General features: G+C 29.0%; 2 protein-coding genes across 8 annotated transcripts; one reads left to right on the forward strand and one right to left on the reverse strand.

Moving 5' to 3' along the window:
- Positions 1-105: 105 nt before the first annotated feature.
- Marf1 (meiosis regulator and mRNA stability factor 1-like protein) lies at positions 106-10,727 on the reverse strand. 7 transcript variants are annotated; one of them, XM_069127785.1, is made up of 25 exons: positions 10,568-10,727; positions 9,963-10,286; positions 9,718-9,861; positions 9,335-9,616; positions 8,847-9,013; positions 8,010-8,104; positions 7,721-7,916; positions 7,288-7,381; positions 7,007-7,166; positions 6,856-6,935; positions 6,640-6,762; positions 6,404-6,556; positions 5,932-6,330; positions 5,512-5,687; positions 5,252-5,424; positions 4,964-5,175; positions 4,744-4,894; positions 4,497-4,672; positions 4,038-4,421; positions 3,768-3,971; positions 3,429-3,699; positions 2,978-3,348; positions 2,795-2,887; positions 2,344-2,716; positions 106-2,257 (listed from the first exon to the last, which is right to left on the reverse strand). In XM_069127785.1, the coding sequence occupies exons 2-25, from the start codon at positions 10,245-10,247 to the stop codon at positions 2,202-2,204; spliced, it is 4,818 nt and encodes a 1,605-aa protein (XP_068983886.1). In that variant the 5' UTR covers positions 10,248-10,286; positions 10,568-10,727; the 3' UTR covers positions 106-2,201. The 7 variants fall into 7 exon arrangements, with proteins under 7 accessions (XP_068983886.1, XP_068983885.1, XP_068983884.1 ...); XM_069127784.1 differs by having other exon boundaries at positions 7,007-7,211; XM_069127783.1 differs by having other exon boundaries at positions 7,288-7,459.
- Positions 10,728-11,193: 466 nt separating this feature from the next.
- On the forward strand, positions 11,194-13,374 carry LOC138187233 (dolichyldiphosphatase 1). The gene is made up of 6 exons (XM_069127805.1): positions 11,194-11,246; positions 11,331-11,527; positions 11,897-11,997; positions 12,068-12,246; positions 12,325-12,552; positions 12,620-13,374. Exons 1-6 carry the CDS (start codon positions 11,209-11,211, stop codon positions 12,747-12,749), a joined length of 873 nt encoding a protein of 290 aa, XP_068983906.1. The 5' UTR covers positions 11,194-11,208; the 3' UTR covers positions 12,750-13,374.
- The last annotated feature ends 325 nt before the right edge of the window (positions 13,375-13,699 follow it).

Here is a 13,699-nt window from a genome sequence, read left to right on the forward strand (position 1 = left end):
ATCTTATTCAATACTTGTTTAGAAGATTCCATTGATTATTTATACTTCATAATTTTCTTTGTATTTGTTATTACAATAAAACTTTCTTATGCAATTATTACAGTATTTCACACGTTTTGACATTTTTTGCATAAAGACCAATTTAATTCTCTATTAGTCAGAACGTTATTAAGAACCATTCTAAATAAAATTTACTATAAATAATGTTTTAAACAATCAATATTTACGAAAAATATAAGTGCATAATGTTAAATATTTTAGATTCACAAATAATAAAAGTTTCTTAAAATATAAAAAGAAATCTTGTAGTGACTAATAGAAAATCAAAAATGACGAATTCGTACAATTTAAAAAATAAAGTAAAAATTATCACTCTTTTCACATAGATATAAAATACGATAGAACCCACATGCCTACATAATAAATATACAACATGTAACAAAGCTATCTCATTTGATCTGAATAAATTAATACAAATTAGATTTAGAAAACATGGTAAAAATATTAATACATATGACTGTTGTATAACAAATCATAAATTTTAGTACGATTAAGTTGATTCATGATTCTTTCATTTTTTAATAATATCTCAAGCAATGTAGCGAACCTGCAGTAGAATCTTTTCAGTGGCAACTCATTTAACAATTCATAATGTTTTTGATCCAGGCTCCCCTCTGTTCGCGAAATTGTATACATATTTTATTTTTAATATAAAATACTTCTTAATAATAAAATAAAATATGAGATCAACAAGATCATTTACATATAATTCAAAGAGAGCAATTTCTTACCATTCATTCATATCACATATTAAATCTATTAATCATATTTTTTGTAGATAATGATCAATATCTTTTTTTCTCTCTCTGTTCTCATTTGACGCTGAAAACAAAATCTCGTAGAATAATATTGTCATTACTAAAAGTAACATTAAAGTTTGAAACCTGATCGATACAAAGGTGTACTTCTTATTTGTCTCACTTTCGATAAAATATTTATTGCCTATCACTATTCAACAATCCCTTTAATGAATTTAAATGGAATTCGTAAAATTTCATTTCGTATATCATGTTTGTTTCATCCATTCTTGCAAGTTTGAGTTACTCAATATTGACTACTAACATTAAACTTAATAATTCCTTAATTAAAAACATTTCATTTATACAAAAAAGTAATATGACAGCTCTAAATACCATACATTGCACTTCAATTACCATTAGAATTCTCAAAACGCATTCATTCGTAATAGAATTACAAAGTATTATCGTATACGCAATAAAAAATGAACAGATATTAATAAAAGGAATTCTCTGACACGAATGAGAAAAGTAATTGTACGAATGGAAGATAAAGTTAACGTTAAATTATAAAAATGAATTGTATTGGATTTCATAATTGAGAATAAGATTATTGTTGAGCAACAATAATTTAACGGTTTATATGTTGATCTTTCAAGTACAATTCATTTTTTATGAGAATAATTTACAATAATTGATAGGGTTGAGCCAATAAAATCTCCATCATAGAAAACAGTTCATTTAATAAAGCTAAAAAAAGAATGCTTAGCAATTACATTATTAATGAACAAAAAATTCGATTTTAATTTTCGCTTTACATAAAATTTTACTAAGGTATAATTTTATTATAACAAATAGTAGCTTTCAATATAGGATCTTGGCCCAATCCTATACGATTTGTACAATTATTGCCCACTTTTTATTCATCCTTATGCACTATCATTTGCATTCATTTTCCTCTTTTTCTATTCTATATCACAGTATGAAAAATGCTACATGAATTTGACACGCAATACAATCAGTACAGATCACTCGGTATAAACGCCGCACACTTATTCATAATTTTTAAACCAAAAATTATAGGTACTTAGTATATAGATATTTATGTACGTGTATATTTTCATACCTTTTGAAAATAAATTCTGTTTTTTATTCCGTATGTATCAAATTGATATATTGTTATCATAATTAATTCTTATATAAATGAGGGGAGGGTACCTACCATCATTTAGAAAATGGCATATAGGTATTTGAACCCACTGTGTGACAGCCTACCGACATGCTAATACAGTTCCTTTCCTTATTAACATCATTAACACATCATATGGGTACAAAATGTGTTCAGATATCAGCTTCTTTGCTTCTGCAGTGTATGTAAATACGTTCTTAGTCCTCACACTGAATTCATGACTCAATAGGTCGATTGAATTGAGCAGCTAAACGACGTTTGCTTGTAAATACTGTAAAAAAACATATTATTCAATATATGATATGCTACAATTTAAATGAAATAATAATTAATTATTAAGAGAAGTACATTATTTACATTGTTGTGTAGGAGTACTGTGTTTCTCTTTAGTACCATTGCCTTCCATGTTACTGCTATCATTTTCATTATTTTTAAGATTTATGTCTTCCATAGAACTATTAACAATTTTTTCTTGCTTATTTGTAAAACTCTCAGCAATTATAATATTTTCCGAAGTCACGTTCTTTTTGGGAGTTAATGATAACGATGGGAGCGGTAATTCAGAAGGATGAGGGGCAACAACCAAGTTACGTTTGGAAGAGAAGAAAGGTGATGTACGTGGATTTAAAGGATTGGCTGCAGCAGTTAATAAATTCTTTGTTGGTGATAGTAAGTTACTATCACTTGATGTGATGTGATTCCAAGAAAGAGGTAAAGTAAACGGAGGAACCTATTAATATAAAGAAAGTATACTAATAAGTTGTACTACAAAAATAATTAAATGTACTCATATGCAGGTAATACTTACATGTACATTAGTAGTATGTTCGTCCTGTAGATATGCAAATTTCGTTGGTGTCGTCCAAACTGATGATTCCCATTGATTCTTATTTAGATCTTCCTGTAATTTAAAAGATAGAATTTACCATTATGCTATATTATATTATATTATTAAATAAAAGACACATAATAGAGTTTATAAAGAAAGTACCTCAGGTGGAGAATCTGGTTTTGGAGGTGCAGGTGGAAAACCATGTAGCATAATTGGTGTTTGCATTAGGTTTTTGAGAAAGCTTTCGCTTCCATTTTCTTGTAACGACCAATTGACCAATCTATCTTCCGAATTTGAAGTCATCCAAGATTTGTTAGAGTCTTTTGACCACAGATTGTCTGTATCTGTTTGTTTCCAGGAATCCTGACTTTCAGAAACTTGCTCTACCCACTTTGTTTGCTCTGGTATAGTTGAATTATTTGAAACATTGACACGAGAGGATGAATCGCTTTCAAACGACTCATTACTGGAATCTGTATCACAATATGATGATCCTGATGCATATGTTGGCGGTAATGCTATACCTACAGCTATTTATAGAAGTAAATTGAATTATACGATTTTTATAATAGATATTCCTAAACAGTTGTGAATAACTACTTTTACCTACCAGTAATCTTTTTATTTAAATATATGATGTTTTTCTTGCGGCGTGATAATTTTATTGTTACCGTACAAGGTAATGCTTGCAAAAGTGCAAAAAGTGTTGGAAATCCATAGTCTACAGGGTTACAAACGGAACCTATAGTAGATAAATATGCCGCCTCGAACTGCGAAAGTTTTAGTGCTCCACCATAATTCATCATTACACGATATACATTACAAGCAAAACAATGTAATGGAGTAAGTTCTATGAACTGTTCATCCTTTAGTGTTGTAAACTGAAATTATATATATAGCTTTAAAGTTTTCTATAAAGATATGTTCATTTAATAGAATTAAAACTTACTCGAACTACATTGGATAAATTTTGCTTTAGTTCGTCTATGTTACACGATTTTAAATAATATTGAGCATATAAGTGTTGGAACTCTTGAAGTGACATTCTATGTTGTGGTTTATCCATGAGTAATCGACGGCATTGTAAGATCAATTGCTGCACGTGAGACTTATCTACCATCATAACTACAGGTCTACTTGGCAAATATACAATCTGAAAAATTAATAAATTAAAATATTGAATATATATGAGAATAATTTTAACGTTCTTTTTTAATACCTTCACAGTGTCCCCAAGTTTCTGCATAAGTTGCAACACAGAGATGCAACCGAATAATTCTGGTTTTAACGCATAGCCAAATTGACGTAGAAAGTTTTGTGCAATATTAGAAATACTAAGACAACCTTTCGACCGAGTAATTAATTTGGATATTTGCTCAGAAAGTACAAGAAGACCTTCCTTTTCTGTTAAAGAAATTTGTCTTTCTCCGGAATTATCGTCTTCTATTTTAACTATCTCCGGTATAGCTTCAAATAATTCAATTAATTTCGTAAAGCCGTAATCTGATACTCGACACTGATGACCAAAGTGATGATGATACGATGGCACAAACTTATTAAATTGCATTCTACACTGAGGCGCGTGTCGTAACAACTCGACAACCTACAAGGGTATAGATATATTTATACATAAATACATAATTAGCTTCTTAAATTTTTGATTTTGTTTATATCATACTTCGACAGCAAATTGTTTTGTTCGTTCTATCTCTTCTGCAGTTTGTTCTCGTTTGGGAATAGCTATCATCTTATCTCCTCCATTAATCACAGTGACAACCACAGTATTTTCTGATACTTCACTGAGAATGTCTTCGATTTCACATACTCCATAATCCACAATATCCCATGGTTTAGCTAGAAAAAATGTTTTTCTCTTATATATGCATTGTATTTTTCAATTATTTAATACCATAAAAGATCCTTACCTATTACTCTAGCATAAACACTTGGAAATTCTGAAAGTGCTACTTGTTTACTAGCTTTGGACTTTAAGACTCTTAGAAGATCAGACGTGAAACGACGTACTTGTGCACGATGAGATAATGTGACCACACGATTGTTTCCTTCACCCATTACCTAAATTGCATAATTAATATCTCATTAATGAAATAATTTATCTTAAATTAATTCAATTTTTGTACGTACTTGTACGGTATGAGTAAGTGCTTCTAACAAATCAATTAGTTTGGTGAATCCGTAATCGGCGACCCTACATTGTCTTCCAAAATGATGGTGATATGCGGGTATAAAGCGGTTAAATGGTAACTGGCAGTGTGGAGCAGTTTTCAGAAGATCAACTAATTCACGACTGAAAAGTGCTAATTGATTTGCAAGCGGAGAAGTCACACATTTATTCTCTAAGAAGAAAAAGAAAATTATACTAATGTTAATCAATCATTGATTAATTTAACAATAACTATTAAAGAACCTTACCTTCCTGATTATTTTCATGAATTTTATTTCCTGTCCATATAAGATACTTTACACTACCAATACCCTGTTTCAATTCAACACAGGATAAGCAAGATACTAGATGTTCTAAGGGTACTCCATTTTCAACAACTTGTAATTTTTCTTTAAATTCAGCTTCATAACAATTTGGCAAACTAAAATTAATTTTTCACGAAGAAAATTATTAAATAAAAAAGAAACAAAATTAAGTTTTATTTGAAAATTACAATATAGCAATATACCTAGGCAATGGTAAACTTCCGTTATGCGTTGTTAGTAATTGGTGTATACGTGGATCAAGAACCTTTAAAGAAATTTTTACATTAGGGAGTGATGCTACTTTTTGTTCAGCCCATCCTTTATCAGACCATGGTTTTAACGTATGAATAGTACAATATGGTAACTCTACTTGTTCCTCCTAAAACATTACACTTACTCGTTTATATTTCATATGTAATTTACATATTTACATATTAAATATTTTTTATATTATTTCAGAATAATCTTTAATCGCTTTTAGATAATCGTCATCGCTCCTCAACGATAAGAGGAATTAATATAACTCTACTCTTATCGGAAAAGCTTAAACTCGGCTTGATATACATCATCGTGAACCTAGAATTTACTATATAATAGTATACAATATATAAGATCTAAGGTACCTGATTTGTATTATTAAAACATGGCGATGGAGTATTTCTATGATCCGGATTAAGAGAAACCATTCTACCACCAGGATCTTCCGTAATAATACAAACATCTTTCATTTTGTACAACTCGGAAACGCTGATGGAAATCATGAAACGACTCTCGTACATTTCTCGAAACTTAAAAAGAGGGAGTTTATGACCAGGTACTTCTTGCAGTAGCATCACAATTTGCGCTCGTACAACCTGAGGACTTGCTCTACCACTATGAGCATATGATATTAAAATACGTTTATACCCTACTTTACGACGATGTAACTGAGAAATCGCGTATTGTGCGTCTGATAAAGAAGGTACTTTGACACTTGCCGCAAAGTTACCATCAGACTGTGTAAAAATAGAAACATTTAACACCTAAAATGTTAATTAAAAATAAACGAAAGTTACTTAAAATTAAAATAATGCAATTGTAATACTAAATATTTACCATCACATGTTCCATAAAAATAGAGACAAGCATATGTCTCATCTTTTTTGGATTAATACTTTGGTCTAAATTAGTTACTTGCAGTTCAATTGGCGTGCACGTTTCATTATTCATTGATATTCCATTATGATTATTTATTGGATTGAAAAAATTCTAATGTATTGAAAAACAAATTATCAATATAGAAAAGAATAAAGAAGCGTGAACACATAGAGAGTAGAAAAAGATAAAAGTACCTCAACTTCTTCGTTTTCCGTATCACTTGGATGATAAGGTGAGGTATGATTACTTTGTTGGCTTACCGTTTGTACTGTATTTTCGTAAGGCGACGGTGTCCTAGTACTACGTACAGACGCATTCTGCTAATTTTTAAAGGAAAGAAGTATTAAAGAAGTAAGAAAGAAGTAAATCCATTTCAATTTTGTTAATTTACATTTTAAAGTAATTTATACCTGTCCATTCCACTGATTTCTCTCTCGTGATTGCAAGTCATACATAGGAGATGGACTTCGGCGTTTAAAATTTGATTGAGCTACACGTATTAAAAATTTATTAATTACAATTTAAGATTTTTTAGAGAAAAAGAGGAAATGACCTACATACCAGTTCCATTCAAACTCGCAGGAACATTCAATGGAGGATATTGTTGCCTTGGACCAGTCCATTCTGGAGGTTGAACAAACGAAGTTTGTGTACCTCTAATACGTCTTAAACTCTCAGAATTTCGAGAAGTATTATTATTTACAACTCCATTTTCCCGAGCCTGCGGAATATGAATTCTTCTACTAAGTACTTTCGTTTTTTCCACCTTAAATTATTGTAAATAATAAATCAAAATTATACACAACATAGTTCACAAACGAAATTTCAATGAAATTACATACCTTATATTGTTCTTCCCATACATGACCAAATTGTTGCGGACCAGAAACTTGCCAAAACAATGGAGATTGGGCCCTTGCAAGTTCGTTATAAGTTCTATTAAAAGTTACATTATTATTATTACTATTATTTGGATATGATCTGCCAACAAAAACGGATGATGGTTGAACCATCCTGTAAAAAATAAATATAACGATCTTAATTTTTGAAATATTTATAGCAATTGTCATTACTTTGTTCCATATTCTATCAGATAAGATCAAAGTTTTTCTAATTTCATTGCCTGAATCAAGCAAGGACAATGTCTATTCGCGACTCCAAAATCCGAATCAAGCAAAGGCAATGTCTCCTTGCGACTCGAAGACTCTTTCTCGGATGTTCATCATTCTTATGATTATTGATACATATATATAACTAAATGTAATTTACAATTACCCTACTGGTGCTGAAGCAGAAGCACAATGAGCATTCCATCCAGAATATGTTCCAATAACTGGCGACGATGGCTGATAATGTGGAATCTGAAGGGCTCTTCCACCCGTTAACGAAGCACTTGCACTGTACATTTGCCTTGGAGAACTGGTAACAATTTCTGATTCACTTACAGTACCGTTTCTATTTATAGAATTTGCTAAAAGTGTAAGAATTGTGTATTGTAAGAAAAAGTGTATTGTTAATAAATAATACATACATACATATTACATTATATAAATAACAACATTACCTCGAATTTGCTGAAAGTTACTTGTTTTCTCTTTTTGAAATTTTACGGAAATTTTCGAACCAAGAATAATCTTTCCATCCATACGCTTCTGAGCCCTATAAAAAAAAAAGTCACATTGTTATTAAGCAAAGTCGGTTAACTGTGATTACAAAGGGCCAGTACACAAGATAATCAATTCTGTCTATAAATGACCTTGAAGGTTTTAATAAACACATGTATAATACAAATTATAATGTCCGTTTATTTCTCAGAGAAATTCGATGCATTTTAATTAGTATATATAATTCACTAAATGCTTGTATTTTTCGAAGAAATAATTTTTTACTAGCAGTTATATTATAATCTTACCTTATATATAAATAAAATTATCAGTTTGTGTCAACATTGTAATATAGATAAATAAAACGATAAATAATAACAATATATCAGAAAATAACAATTTTTCAACACTTAATTACTACTATACACATATATGAACTAGGTATGTTATACAAATCAAAATTATAATCTTCTTACAGTGCCATTAGGTTCGTTACATTGTTGTACACTATTTGAACTCTACCTTATTTATGTATCTATCCCTACTACATACTTTAAATACAGCTCTTTTTTGTTAATACTAAACAGACCAATAGAATGTTTGTACACAGGAGTAAATCATTGGTCACTTAATAGGCGGGTTATTCAAACATAAAGCTACGTCTGATATCATATATTATTAATAGTATAATTAAATTATGAATACTACATTTTGAGACATACAATTATTATTTTGTATACAATTAAACAAAATTTACGAAATAGTAAGAAGACAACTAATATACATATATATAATACCTGTCTGCAGAAGGTTTTGAAGTAAAGCGTACAATTGCAGTATTTGACTGAATTTCCATCACTTGACCACCACAGCTTTCGAACATTTGTTTAAGATAACATTTAATAGACATAATATCGTGATCTTCGGGAAGGTTACTAACTAGGAGATCACAATATGCAGTAACCTGGAAGGTATATAACTTTGCAAAATACTAAAAAAACATACCCACATATATGGAGATAATTAACATGTTCATATTTTACATTTATAAAGATAGTACGTATTTTAACCTAATTTACATAGATATACATACTTACTACAAACTCAAAAATATTTTAATATTAACAGACAAATTAATATACATATTTATATACAATAAAAAAACTATTATGATGAAATAGTTTATTGTACAAAGCTTCAATCACAAATACTAGTTGTGTTTTATTTTTTATTAAGAAAAAATTAGAAAAATGTCATATGAAATTAAAAATTAATTAATATTTACCTGTATTGTTGTAGATGGCAGTGATTCCATAAGTTCTGAAAAATCATAGTGCTCATTAGCACACAGTATCAATGCTTCAGATGTATTTTTCATGTGTAAAAGTATCACATGAATTTTCTTCCTATAACGCAAATCACTGAGATCAGGAGCAAAATTAATATCACCAGATATTAAAATCACAGCTGCCGGGCTTCCATGTATATCAGCAAATCTTCTAATAGATTGTTTGAGTTTTTCATCAGCAGCATTTTTACACTCTCTAGCAACATGTATTAAATTAACCTGAGAAACACAAAATTTATAAATGCAACATTATGGTATAAAAAAAAATAATACTGCTATTAAATAATTTATAATTTTAAAAGATACACAGATTAACTTACCTGAGCATTATTCAATTCTTTCATAACCCGATTATTTTCTCTTAAGACATCACAAACTACAATAAATTCTGCTTCCCTATAACCACCAAAAAATTTTTCTCTAATTACTTGGGTTGCAGCCATGGCAGACCTTCCTTTTGGTACCTGTAATAATCATAAGAAATATTTTATATTTTCAAATATATTTAATTATAGTATTATGTAATACATTTCAGTAATATAAAATTATAAGATTTAATACTAACATGGCAATTTTCTATATCCCAAAATACACCAATGGGTGGAAGATACGTTGATAAAGATGAAAAATTAACTGGACTATCATGATGTGAGAAACGATGATATTTATAGTGACTTAATAATGGAGAAACAGATGCTGCATTTTCAACTGTAACATTATTATTCCTACTGTTTAGGTCACATAATGATTGAGATATGCTCCTTTCTATTAGCCTTTCATTTAGACCTTCTGTCTTATTTTGGTCATTTGTACAAAGTGCATAGTAATCTGCATTATCTTGGTCTGCCATGTGGTTTAAAGAATGTCATGTAACATTCCAATACAAAATCTACGATCAAAATAATGCGTATAATAAATATATATTCAATGGGAATAAATAGAAGCAATATTTTATTAATATATAATTACGTGCGATAGGGAAATAAAGCCTAATAATGACAAGAGAATGAAGAGAAAATGAATATTAACAAAATTTATAAATATCACTACTATATTTTGTGTTGTTAATAATGTATTAGTATTATTATTATGGACATCATCAAATAATATTAAAAAATTGCACAGATAATATTCAATATATGATATAATATACAAAAAATCGAACGTTACCTAAAACATTAATCCATCACATAGTTTAAAAAATTGTTGTCGGCTTGTACGGGCATACAGGACGTGGCCAAACGTAAGATAAACGAAATTTCTTAAAAAGTTCTAGAAAAACTACAAAACAATTGGCAAATTAAAATCACAAACGACACATACATCGTATCGACTCTTGAATAAAATTAGTACCACAAACAGGAAGCAAACATCGATCAAAGTAATATGCAACTATCCAATTCGCTACCTCTCCCGCTTCTTACGCATTGCACAATGCATCTTGCAATCTCAGATAGTAACTTTACGTTTTTAATTCACTAGTTGAATTTGCATAATTCAATTTCGCATTCCTTATATTTATTTTCTATACATTAAAAAATATTATTAAATAATTAAATAATATGAAATTGTTAAAAATGTTATATTATATGTTATTCATTATACGTATTCTATATTCCTACTATTCATACAATTTAAAAATATGTATTACTAATACATTCTAGATGAATGTAACATAATATTTTTGGAGTAGAAAAATGTACTTCTTAATTATTTTTATTTTCACGAATTCTTAATTGTGCGTGATTTCAATTCTTTTTAACATATTTCCTATAATGTTAAATGGAACCGCATAATTGATCAAATTTGTAATGAGTATAAATAATATAGAATATGATTGGACAAATAAGTACATACTAGAAGAAATAACGAAAATTAATTTTTTTTGCCGGATCTCTATTAAATTATATGCACATTGAAATTATTCTGTCAGGTTTCTCCCACTATCCTTCGAATTCCATGATCGTTGCTGCGCGGTGAGTTGTCCGAGTTATGGTCACTTCAAATATTTCGATAACATGGCATCGTTAGACGACGACTCGTTTTATGAAATTAAATCGCATTTCGTCGATACTGTCCAAAAATCAGAATGGGTCCCTTTGTCCCTTACCTTAGTTGAATATCCACAAGGCGAGTATCTCAAAATTTTTCAGTATAATTTAATTGTTTTTTTCATTGTGTGATTATGTAAAAATTTCTTGTCTCATAAATATGCTTGGTGTTTTTTTGGAAAATGTTGTATCTTTACATTAAATATTTTCAATCCAATTTTGTATATATTTTTCAGTCAGAATTTTTAGTTAGCGCGTTTGTCCATGTGCCGAATAATTTTTGTTTACTTCAACTTTTTGCATATGTTTAACAAGAACATGTATTTCAACAATGCATTTCATTAAAAAATATGAGACTTGATGTTTTGGAATATTATGTACTCATACCTAAATTTAATTTATCTAGATTATTAAAGATATATTTATTTAAATTTTCTTTAATTTGCAGGTGATTTATTTGGAAAGTTTTTAGCTCTGATAAGTTTAGTACCATTTGTTATTATAATTGGTTTTATAACATTGATTCTCTTTAGAAGAGATTTACACACAGTAAGTACAACTTTTATAGATAATTCAATATGCTTATGGTTTTAATATCTAAGATTGATTCCTTTTTCAGATTACCTTTTTTAGCGGTGTTATATTTAATGAATGGATAAATTTTATTTTAAAACACACAATTTGTGAAGCAAGGCCAATGAGACGTGATGCTGTTTATGTTGAATATGGTATGCCATCGATGCATGCACAGTTCATGTGGTTTTTTGCTACATATACCATACTTTTTATATGTATCAGGTAATTTACTTCTATTTTCCAAAGGTAATTATATTATATCTTTTATGTATATTTATAAATATATGTATATATTTGTAGGTTACATCACAATAATAACAGCAGCATCTCAGAAAAGTTCTGGAGGATCACTATCATAGCTGCTTGTATAATTGTTGCTATTTTAGTCACATACAGTAGAGTTTATTTATTATACCACAGCAAATCTCAGGTTCTGTGGGGTACATTCATAGGTATCATATTAGGGGCAGTATGGTTTACAATCACATATGTAGTCCTTACACCAATTTTTCCTGTAATTGTATCATGGTAAGTTATTGTTAAAAAAGCTTCCTAATCTCATGAAAAATAGTATTACATGTGATATTATTTTCAGGCGAATATCAGAATATTTGTTATTACGCGATACAACATTAATTCCTAATATTCTTTGGTTTGAATATACAAATATTCGTACAGAGGCGCGAGCACGTTCAAGAAAACTAGTATCAATGAAATCGCAATGACGCCTAATGTCTGGCCAATGGGCTGACAACAAATAGGATATAAAAAATCATTCTAACATCAAGTGGATAAATTCAGTCAGATGAAATACAAAAATGAAAGATTCATTTAAATTAAGATTCAATGGCACTGAACTTTGCCACTGATAATATTTAAATACATAAGATATTAGTACAAATTTTGCATATGAATTTTCATGTTAATAGCTTTAGGTCGTGTACGTTTTTTCAATTAAGTTTTTATAACTTCGCATAAATTATTTATAACGCGTATTTGATAAACGTCATTGCCCTTTGTTAATTTTTATATTTACATTCTATTTCATAAAGACAAAATCTTCTCTCTAGCTTTGAAAGTTGATCAATTTTTAATTTAAGCGAAAGATAAATCTAGGATGGGAATTTATACACTTTCTAATCATGTCGTAGTACATCTATATTTTATTTCTAAAAAAAAGGATGGAGGGGTAAAAGATTTTTTAATGCAGTATATTTAAGTAAATAATATTGGAGTCTGCATATTTATCTCGATATTAAAACAGTTGCAAGTGAAAAGACATAAGATAAGAATTAGTGAGCAGTTGAATTGAGAAGTTAGTATTTCAATTAAATGCGCGAAATCAAAAACTTTAATTAGTCAGTGATTATTTTAGCTGTTGATTTCTAAGTGAGATAGTTTCTAGAAGAATGATAAATTGTTTATTTATGCTTGTACACAATTTATATTAATTTTGTTTTATACTGAATATACCGAAAAAAACAAAATGTTAGAATTATATCATCATTATGTTGCTCAACTAAATATCGTTGTTATAACGATTACATTGTAACAAATACAAAATTTGGTACCGAGAAATAAGCAAAAATTGCAATTCCTGGGTCGAAATTATTATGATGTAAATACGCAATAACATTTTATAACTAAAATTTAAATAAAAGTGATGCACAAAATA

The sequence above is a fragment of the Bombus flavifrons genome, chromosome 14, assembly GCF_040668555.2.
Source record: "Bombus flavifrons isolate JBK064 chromosome 14, iyBomFlav1_principal, whole genome shotgun sequence".
NCBI lineage: Eukaryota > Metazoa > Arthropoda > Insecta > Hymenoptera > Apidae > Bombus > Bombus flavifrons.